Source organism: Etheostoma spectabile, chromosome 17, assembly GCF_008692095.1.
Source record: "Etheostoma spectabile isolate EspeVRDwgs_2016 chromosome 17, UIUC_Espe_1.0, whole genome shotgun sequence".
In the NCBI taxonomy this organism is placed as follows: domain Eukaryota; kingdom Metazoa; phylum Chordata; class Actinopteri; order Perciformes; family Percidae; genus Etheostoma; species Etheostoma spectabile.
The window spans coordinates 11,351,422-11,362,116 of NC_045749.1; the positions used below are offsets into that span (position 1 = coordinate 11,351,422).

Below are 10,695 nucleotides of genomic sequence, written 5' to 3' on the forward strand. Positions count from 1 at the left end.
GTGTGTGTGTGTGTGTGTGTGTAAGGATATTTGCCACAAGATGGAGCTCTTTTAACAGTTTTTTCCCACACCATACTGGCCTGCAGGCGGGGACCTGTTGGAGAGGCCTGAGAGAGCCATGGAGCGGAGCTGGTTTTTAGGTGGTGATTTGATATTGATTGTTTAACTGATTTGATTGATTGGTCTTTTTTAATGGTGTTTATTCACCAATGATCCAGTGTTTCTGTTGTTGTACACATGAAGAAATTTTTTTATCAAATTATCGACAGTTTAAGGTTTATTTAACTATCTGTGAAACACGGTTTACTCAATGTTAGCCATCAGGGTTAGGGTAATAGTTAACATAGGTCACACTCCAAATATTAATCATTTAGGTGCAACTGCTCACCTCTCACTCTGAATAAACAAAACACCCCCCCCTCACAAACACCCACTTAGTCTAAGTAGTACATGTCACCATATGGCTCAGAGATAGTCATTTAAAATTGTTTTATTTTATTAATTGATGTAGCAGAATATGTAAGCTAACCTTTGGGTAAAGCTGAGCTGGGTTAAAGAGCTAGAATGGGCAGATGAACCATTTGTCTCATCCAGTGGGCCAGCAATGAATATTCATGTAAATCAGTCGCTGATTGGCCAGCGTCCACGGTGACGTACAGCCGTCCTCATTACATACTCAAAGAGCCTCTCTCTGCCCCGCTGCAATAAAGGCAGATAGCGGACCATGGGGAGCAGGGGAAAACTTTATATACTGACATCTTAGCGCAATGACTTTTGAGTAACATCTAACTGGGACGAGGCTCCCGGCGTGAGGAGGACAGGGCCCTTTACGGGAAGAAGAAAGGAGCACTTGCCATCTGCCGGGGAACTGGAACGAAAACAAGACGGCAAAAGAGTTAAGACCAGTCCAAGATTCAGCGGTGGAAAATCCAGTTTAGCCATTTGAATTGAAAGATGAGCTTGTTGTCTGCCATAGACACGAGTGCCTCCGTGTACCAGCCTGCACAGCTTCTGAACTGGGTCTATCTCTCCTTACAAGACCCCCACCAGACCAGCGCTTTTGACGCATTCAGACCCGAACCCAACTCTTCTCACCCGGATCACAGTTTCAGCAAGACTCCCGCAGCAGCGGATTTGAGCTCTTCCCTGAACTCAAACTATCTTAACAACTTTTTTCAGCTGCAACGGAATGAGGTGAAAGATTGCATGCATATAGCCTATCCGGAGTAGCCTATTTCAGATTGTACGACTGTGGTTGAGTTAGGTTACTGGCCTGTAGTAAGAAACCTATTTGAATGTTGCACCTTGTTCATGGGTTATTTTGGTAGGAGAACCGCTGTCATAGGCTATTTCTAACATAACTTTAATTAGTCTTTAAAATCAACATTTTAAGGGTATTTTGAAAATTGTTGAACACTCGTTATAAACAATATTATAAACAAAACATCAGAACATTTATTAAGCCAAGTTTCTATACTTTATATAACACAATAAGTAGCTATATGGTATAGCCTACTGTAAATTAAATATCACTAAAACAAGGAAATACTCTATTTATATAAATACCTAAGCAGTAATCAGGACACTAATAGTCAGTAGTGTCACAGACAGTGTTACTATAGCCTACTCTGGATACCTCAGTCATATCCTAATTGTAGAAATTATACAGGATTGTTTGAAAAATGTAATTTGGGTAAGCTTCTTAAATCTTAAATGAGCAAGTACGATCTTACTAGATATTATGCTTTAGTTAAATAATAGTTAACGTTTCTTAGTAAAATTCCCTTTCCCTATAACGTCATTAAACAACGTGTGATAAAGAGGTCTGTTTTCAGCATGCTGATGAGTTATGGTTACAATTAAAGGAGAACTGTTGAACCAAAATGTGTTTTGATCAGACATGTCTTAGATCAGAAAGGTAAAAAGGGGGACAGATGAAAATAGATTGCCCTGCACGCCTCTGTCTGGAAAGAGCGGGCCACTGCAGCCTCCTGCTGAGGTCTGCTGTATCTGACTTCTTCAAATAGACTGGTTGTGCAAACAAAATCAATCATTGTGTACATGTAGTCTATTTTTGTAGCTCAGTGTAATTTTAGGAACAAACATGCTAATAAATAATGTGTGCAGGGTACAAACCTGATACTGCAGGCCATACTATGCAAAAAAAGGAGCCCATACAGCATACACAGGAAAAGAATACATATTTACAGCAAGCTTCCCAGAGTGTTGATTACTCTTAAGTTGAGTTTCTTAGATCTATGTTAATATGACACTGTGTGTTGTAAACTTTAGGAAACAAAAGTAGTGGATGGATGGTGTATTCACCATCTAGAACCAGTGTCCATTATTATGGTGGTAACCATAGAGGCCCTTTGAAGTCATTTAACATGAAACAGTCCTCTGGAAATTGGGTGTGCACAATATACATTACACGCAGTTGTGTAATGCCATTCAATCCGCACAAGTATAAAGGCTTTCAAAATGAGGGAACACAAAAAGTCTGGAAACAGTTTAAGGGGTGGGGGGTATTTTGCAACTTACTATACCGAGTAAGCCAAGTAAAATAAACCGCTGCAGAGATTTGATGATGAGATGAGTAATGCAAAATGTGGTCGTTTTCACAGTGAAGGATTACACAAAATGTCAACTTAAAGTGAAACAGTGATAACTAATGCATGTGTTGTTAACTGGCACAAGTCTGGTATTCTTATCACAGTCTTGAACAATTTATATAAATGTTTGTCAGTTTTTCTTCCATTGTAACCTAGTTCCAGTCTAGAATTTGAACATGTATAGCCATTCTAGACTAATCTAACCCTACAGTAATTTCCTGTGGAATTTATTCTACCCATGATACCAGTTGTGTTCTCATTGTGTGCCCAACACATACATACACATCCATCGCCACACACTTAAACACACAATGTCCTGCTGACTCACTCACTCACTCACTCACTCACTCACTCACTCACATAAACAGACAGACACACAAAATAAACAAACTATCTCCCCACCATTAGCAGATGTGTGTGAAATCAGTTTCCTTTGGGCTGTCAGTAGAAGGTTTCAGATCAAACTGAATAATGTGAGGAACATAAACTGAGCAAAGTTTACTGTTTTATATTTGTTAAAAATAATTTTACAACTAAGACCTGATTTTAGTGATTACACAAACATGCACATTTCCTCAAGGGGAAGTAATATATGCAACACAGTAATACAGTACACAGAGCAAATAAAAATGGCAGATGGAAAACTTGTTTGATTTACAGCGACTACATGGAGTAAATGAACACGAGTCTTAAAGCTGGAGCTGGTTAGCAAGACAATCTCACAGCCCGCAGATAAAGATTTGGCTTTCAGCCCTGGCCAGGTTGCAAGTCAAAGGTTTCTGAGCTGTGCAACACTGAACATCAACAGTAAAATCATTTCCCAGACACAAATCTGTGCCCCAAAAAGAGACATGACCATCAGTGGAGGAGGAAAGGTCTATCTGTGGATTCCATGCACTCATTGATGTTTCACTTGTGGGTGGTGTCTCAAATATTTGCCATTGTTGCAGATAAACTATCAAATGTCAAGGCAGATGACAAGTTAGACCGTTTGTTTAGCAACTTGTCCACCAGGTTGATTTACCTGACCATCGGAAAATAAAAATGTCTGTGCTAAAATCGACATGATTTTACCCAGAGGTCAATTCCTGCCCGTCGTTTCTGGATCGTATTTGAACTCAGGAACACACAAATGAGAAGGGAAATGAGGAACTGCAGGCAATGCTTTCCCTGTTATTAATATTCAGAGGGCATCTTCTATGAATTCACCGGGCCCTGTGGCATGCAAAATTGGGATTGGTGGCTCCGAGCAGACTGCAAACGTTGACCATGGCCAGTTTACCACTAACAGTGCATTGGTGACATTGCTGATGTTCCACAAGCTGGCAAGGGAACATGCCTCCCATCTTGTTTACAATGAGTCATCCTCTGTTAAGTCCTGTCTTTCTCTGTGGACATGCTCAGTATTTTTCCAGATCATGAGCGCAGCTAGGCCTCTTGCCAGATGTTCTGAATTTAATGGGAGAAATTATGTTGGAGGGATTTTTTTATCTTCATTTTTTGGCACAACAGAAATTAGGACAGAGAGCGCTCAAAGGAAATTGGTGATTAATCTTAGCATTTTGAACGCTCAAAAACCAGAAATGCAAAATTTTATCTTGATACTATCTTGTATGTGGTAACGTTTTCCAGCATACTGTACAGGTCAACAAGTCACACGTTATGAAACAAAAAATTGGTGACTGAATTTAAATTGAGTGTGAAGGCACCCCAAGATTGTTGTTTATTTTACGTACAATATGTTATACATGACAAACCTTTTCTGATGTTATTCTTTTTTTTTAGGCCTTAAACAACAACGTGTATAAGAACGTGTCACCCTATGGCTCCCTTAATAACATCGTGGATGGACTCAACACCCTGACGGACCATTTCTCAGACCTTTCCCTTTCTTCAGAGCCAAGAAAACCAAACAAAAGACCCCCACCCAACTACTTATGCCACCTGTGCTTCAACAAGGGCCATTACATCAAGGACTGCCCTCAGGTGAGGCTTGTACACATATTTTAGTGGCTTTTTTGATAGGATTCATCAAAGCCAATGATGGCACTAAAAGCTGTGCTTGCTCCAGCCAATGCCTGTCTCTCTGTCGCTCTCTCATGCTCTCTATCTTCCTCTTTGGCTCTGGTCTGACCTACTTGTTAAACAGGCTGGCCTCTGTCTTCTGTAGTCATGTGTGTGAGTGTGTGTATATGTGTGCTTGTGTGCATCTTAACTGCCACAGGATTACACTACTAGAAAACTAAACTTGTTAGGCTACTTTAAGGGTCAAAGGAGAAACTGTCTGTTTTTGCCTTGGATTGTCATGTTAGCCGCATTAGCATGTTTTCAAGAATAAAAAAAAGCATCAACAAAAACAGAACATGTCTTTATTGATATGTAGCTAAATATTTTGTATTTAGGATGCCATCTCCTGAAATCTAAACTCATCATGGACAACACCGGAAGAATTTTAGATTTTAAACAGTCCCTGCCCATTTACTTTCAACGACGTCTGGGCAGAAATGTCTATTTAGCCAGGCCCTAGTTGGGAGCCTGACTTGATACTACTGGTTGATACAGGTGTGTAAACATCTAAATCTACAAGTAAATGTGAGGAAAACTTGTCCTTATAGATATTGTGTTCATGCAAAGTAACTACTCAGCATAAGTGAGTTAATATTTTGCGGAGTTTGCAGGAGTTGTTGAGGAAGGAATGGACTATGAAATTGCTGTGGTGGATCTGTCATTTTTGTGTTGTATAACGTCTTGTAAAAGGCAAACTCCATGACTGGCACTGCAGCCTGGAAGTGGTCTGATTTCATACGAGGAACACAATGTCACTTTTTCCTCGGAAGTTGTTTTTTTAGTTGGACTTGAGTTGTCTCCTTTCTCTCTCACTCTCTTTTTTGCCTCTCTTCTATTTCTTTTCTCTCTTTCTTTGGGTGATGTGCACTATCCTAAGCCCAACCCTGAGTTTCTTTAGCATGGAATGGTAATGAGGAGCAGATGTGAGATTAAAATGCTTTGACTTGCTTTATGACTTATGATGACTGGTCTCGGGAGGTCTGTAAATGACCTGTGTACGGATGAAATATCTCCTGGACAGCTCCAAGTTGCAATATGGGGGAATTAGATCATTCATTGACAAGTCCAACAGGAATTTTGGGTCGTAGTATTTCATGCCAAATGTAACTTTGTTTTCCTTTACGAAATGCTGTAGTTGTTGATTTGAGCATTGATCAAATGATACTGAAATTCAACATTGGAGCAGGTGTGCATTTCATAATAATAATGATAATAATAGTAATCTAGTGTATTAATTACCTTTTCTGAAACCATTTGCTGTGTACAGTAAAACTGGTTATCTTGTTATCTTGACTGTACCATTCTAAAAGGAAAAGGTCAAAATGTTACTTTATGAAACAGTATACCCTGTTCACAATAGAGGCTGTGAAATCAATCATTCCATATAGATGTTAGCATTCAGTGGTGGACCTCAAAATGACGCTGAGACGTCTTTTGGATTATATTTCAGCTGTTCGTTAAACTGACAATAGTAACTCAAAAAGCAGCAAAGTCTCTGGCTTCCGCACCTCCACTGTTCAACACCATCTCACTTATTTAGGTCTCTCCTGGGCTTTTTTCTCTCCATAAATGTACCTTCCATTTGTGCTACATCAGTTACGCTATTGCCCAGTCACATGTCATTACGTGCCTTATTCTTACCTAACCAGCTGAAGACCCAAATAGCAGATGTGACACACATTTTGCGAGAGTGTTCAACTTACGCATTAGCCAAGACTTGTGTCATTTTCCAAACAATATTTTCTTGCCCTACATTACTCTGCTTTACAAGGTGCAGTGATCAATTGTGTGCCCGTGGAGTTCTGGTGCTTGCCTGCAATGGAATGCATTTGAGGATGAGTGTGTCCCTGCTAATAGTTTGTACTGTCCAGAGGTTCTTTGCCAATGAAAACAGAGGCTCCTGCTTCACAGAGTGCTGCTAAGTATATCTTCCTGATCCAACATGGAGAATCACATTCTAATGACATGGACGGTCTTACTCTTCTACTTTACTTCAAAATGTTTTATAGTGTTGTTTTGCAGCTTTTATTGTTGGGTTTATGTAAGGGTAACTTTCATAAGTTCAAATTCAAATAATAATAATAATAATAATAATAATAATAATAATGTCTACTTTATTAATCCCGCAAGGGGACATTTTATCAATAATAATAATAATTATATCATATTATATATTATACGGCTGGGGATATTCTGCTTTTTGTCCACAAAAAACACAAAACGTATTTGATGAGGTTCAAATGTTTTAATTGTATAATTACTGTTGGCTGAGTCAGGTTATTTTATTATATACTTAGGCTTGTATTTTTTTTTTTTGTAGCTGAAGGAGAGTCAGTGCTGGATCCATTACCTTAGTCACTGCGGTTGAGGGTTTCCTGATCCCTTCCATTGCTTGGTTCTGAGAGAATAAGGGTCAGGGAATTAAATAGTTGAGGTTACCAAAGTGTTTTTGCATTACTTGCAATGTAAGACCTTTTTTAGTTTCAACATGTTAATATTGGAAACACAAAGACGAGGCTTGTGGCTGCTGAGAGAATAAGTTTTCAGGGAACTCTTGGTTGACTGAAAGCCACAGGCCTGGCAGCAGCTGCCCAGTGCTCCCTGTCATTGGCAGAGAGGTGTTATGTAAACTTGCTTTTATTCTGAAAATGAGGTCGCTCCCCTAGTTATGAGCAGAATGCCCCTCACTGCCACGCTTTGGCCCCCTTCCAAGATGTCTTCCACTTGCACTCATGATTTGGTTCTGTTCAGTGGACTAATCCTCTCAACAGTTGGCCCCACCTCTGATTTGAGTGATCAACATGATGCATTGAATGACATCTTCTTGCTATGTCTCCCTGTAGAAAGATTAACTCATGGAAAATGTCTTTGCCAGAATGCAGGTTTGTGGGTATGCGGGGGTGGCTGTTGCTGGTGTGTGTGTTTTATGTGTCTCTGAGAGTTACTATGCCCCATTCCTGGTCGCAATGCATTCCCCTGATTCAATCCTTCAGACTTATAGTTTCCTGAGCCAGTTTTTTTTACTATTTACAGGAATTTCAGATATTTCGAAACTGGTAGAATACTTATTCTTATAAAAGCTTAAAAGCCAAAAATAACTGACATGACAGCCATCACTACTTCTTCTTTCCCCGTTTTGCCTATTTCTGTTAGAAGTGTTTCTCTATAATATAAGATTTAAATTTCTGAATGTGCAACTATTAAGGTTAAAAGTTGTAATCTCAAAGATTTTCACGTCTGTATATCTGTTCATGTATGTTAAGTCTATCTATCACAGAAGGATACACAACACAATGGTGATTTAACCTATAATAGTATTATTACTACCTAGTTTTTTCTCTATTGAATACACCATAAAAATGGAACAATGCACACATTTCTGAAAACTTAAAGCCTTTTCATCAACAATAAAGCCGCCTACACACGATCAGAGTTAAAACCATGAGATAGGTCACAGAGCATTGTGCAGGCAGAGGGCAAAGCACAGCGCAGGCATATGTTATCATTCCTTCTGGCTAACTCCTTTCATGAGTTGCGTCTTGAAAGGTCAGCGGCAGCGATTTCAAAGTTTATTTCAAAGTAATTTGGCAGAAAATGTTCTGGTAGGATCTTATTGTAAATAAGAAGCTAAGTAAGAAAATACTTTTCTTTTATGCAAAAGTTTGACATATTATGAAATATGCTTATTGTATTTGCTTTCTTTACCTGAGTTAGAGCAGAAGATTTATTTATTTTTTCATTTTTTTGACTTTATTCTATGGATTGGCCCACAAGATAAAAAGTGTTAATAAGTGAGCTTTCTAGGACAGGGCCAGGCTAGCTGTTTCCCCTTGTTTTTACTCTTTGTGCTAAGATAAGATAACCACCTGCTGTACTGTGTACTGTTAACGGACAGACATGTACTGTAAGTAGTATCAATCTCATTTAACACAATAAAAGCTATTTTGCATATTTCCCAAAATGTTGAACCTTTGCTATAAAGTCCACTGTTGTAATGACCTTAAATGGGGCTGCTGCACATTTCTCATTGCTTAGATTGCAGAGACACAGATGGAAATGCTGATGATGATGTAAAGATTTGTCTTTTTTGGCCTACTGTGAGAAAATGTGATTCATTATACATTAAGCCAATGACAACACTTGGAATGTTCTGTATGAATTTATCTATAGAGAAGAGCAGGGCAAAGAGCATCACTAATGTGTTGATCCCAAACACAGCTCATTGATCCACATACAGAGCCTTCTTCATCACACCAGGATAATGTGCCTTTTGTTCATAAAGTTATGGTGGGTATTGAATGTTTGTAGATATAGCATCAATTTCAAGCTTTCTTTTCTTCTTTTGGCTTCTGCTCTACCTATTTCTGTAGTGATATCTGACTAAGCACAAAGTTAACAGTGAGTTGACACGGACCAAAATGTGTCCCATGTGAGACATAAATGCTGAAAGGCCTGCATCTCCTCTTGAATGCATCTGATGTGTTTCTGTGACCATATGGCAATAACCGTGATGGACCTCACACCTCATGTGTTGGTAATTTCAGCAGCAGTCTGTCTTTTGTGACAAATGGTCACCATAATCTCCCATAACAGTTGTCAACACAGACCTGACGCGAGCTGTGAAGTGAGGGCCTCTTCACACCAGAGGCAAATCTCACTTTGAGTAATGTGTGACTTGACAAAATGGGTGTTTTTTCTTTGGTCGTGGTGATAAACTAAATGACTCGTCCTTGCTGCAGCCTACTATGTCTACCATAACAAACACCAGTGGTTGTTGTTTTAACTAAACATAGTTGGTTTTAAATCCTCCAGTGTTTGCCTTCGAAGGAGCAGCTATCCCTTTCCGAATTTGGTTGGCAGTCATGCTGGGATAATTGTGCAACCACTTTGTTTTACTGATTCAATTTGTTGTTGTATAGTAGGGGATGGGGGTAGAGTGTGTGTGTGTGCAATACAAATTGCAAGTTTGTAATTTACCAGTGTTACATCTGCATAGCACTGTCTGTGTGCCCCACTCTTGGAAAACAAGTATTTTAGCCCTGCACGGGCACACCCAATTCCCTGCTGTTTGTTACTCTAATATTAAAGTTTTAATTTAATCAGTTTGAGGTCTGTAGATGAGTTTTCACCTTTTTTTTAGCATGCTCTCTACCTTTTTTCAATCAAATGTATTCTGATCAACTATATCAACTTTCTGGTCAACAACTACTGACTTTAGGGGCTGTAGAATATAATAAACGGACGTGTTCTGGCGTCTTTAGGGCAAAAATAAACTTAATTGAAACAAACCTTTGTAGAAAATGCTCTGCTTATAATTGATGATAAACAAATGCTTGAAGGACATGCAACAACATTATATTTTTTCTCTTCAATGTAAAATGTTTTGGGTAGGGGTATTCTTTGATTCATATAAAAGTCCCAGGTAGAGTGCTCCGTATTATAGCGTTGCCTGTTCAACAGTTAATCATAAACACCTTTGTCGTCCTGTTCATTTCACTAAGGTCAATTTTTCCCAGCTGGCCCTGGTATTTAAGCCAAAATGCCTTTCTCTCCCTTTGCAGAAAATTTGGATCATAACCTGTAGCTTTCTGTGAAATTCAAATTTTCCAGTGAACAAAAAAAGTTCTAGCAAAATCTAAAATCCAGTTTAATATTCCTGTGTGCAGCCACATTTGTCAGCTCTTGCTGTTTCAACATGCTGTTAAATTGTCCAAAATAGATCTCCAGCGCTGTTTGATACTTAGTGCAGTGCTGATTATTCAATAGTTCAACAGATTATGTGGGCTTAGCGTTGCTGGAGACGTTATGCTGTTCCCTGGAGGCTAATGTTCCTGGGAGGAGAAAGAACATTGACTCTACATCTGTCCTTTAGCTTTTCTAATCTCTATTTAACCAACCTCCTGCCTTCACTGAAAGATATCTTTATTGGGAATCATGTATTTACATTTTCCTCAGCCACAGCCAGGCGTTGTCTTTTTCTCGTCTTTGTTTCACACTCTCTCTCTCTCTCTCTCTC

The 10,695-nt window shown here is 39.1% G+C and overlaps 1 protein-coding gene across 2 annotated transcripts in view; it reads left to right on the top strand.

Moving 5' to 3' along the window:
* The first annotated feature begins 680 nt into the window (after positions 1–680).
* zcchc24 (zinc finger, CCHC domain containing 24) overlaps positions 681–10,695 on the top strand; it is a 35,294-nt gene continuing 25,279 nt past the window's right edge. For both annotated transcript variants that reach the window (XM_032541865.1, XM_032541867.1), the window contains exons 1-2: positions 681–1,194; positions 4,398–4,598. In XM_032541865.1, the coding sequence (XP_032397756.1) occupies positions 955–1,194; positions 4,398–4,598 (441 nt within the window). In that variant the 5' untranslated portion in view covers positions 681–954. The remainder of the gene's footprint in view (positions 1,195–4,397; positions 4,599–10,695) is intronic.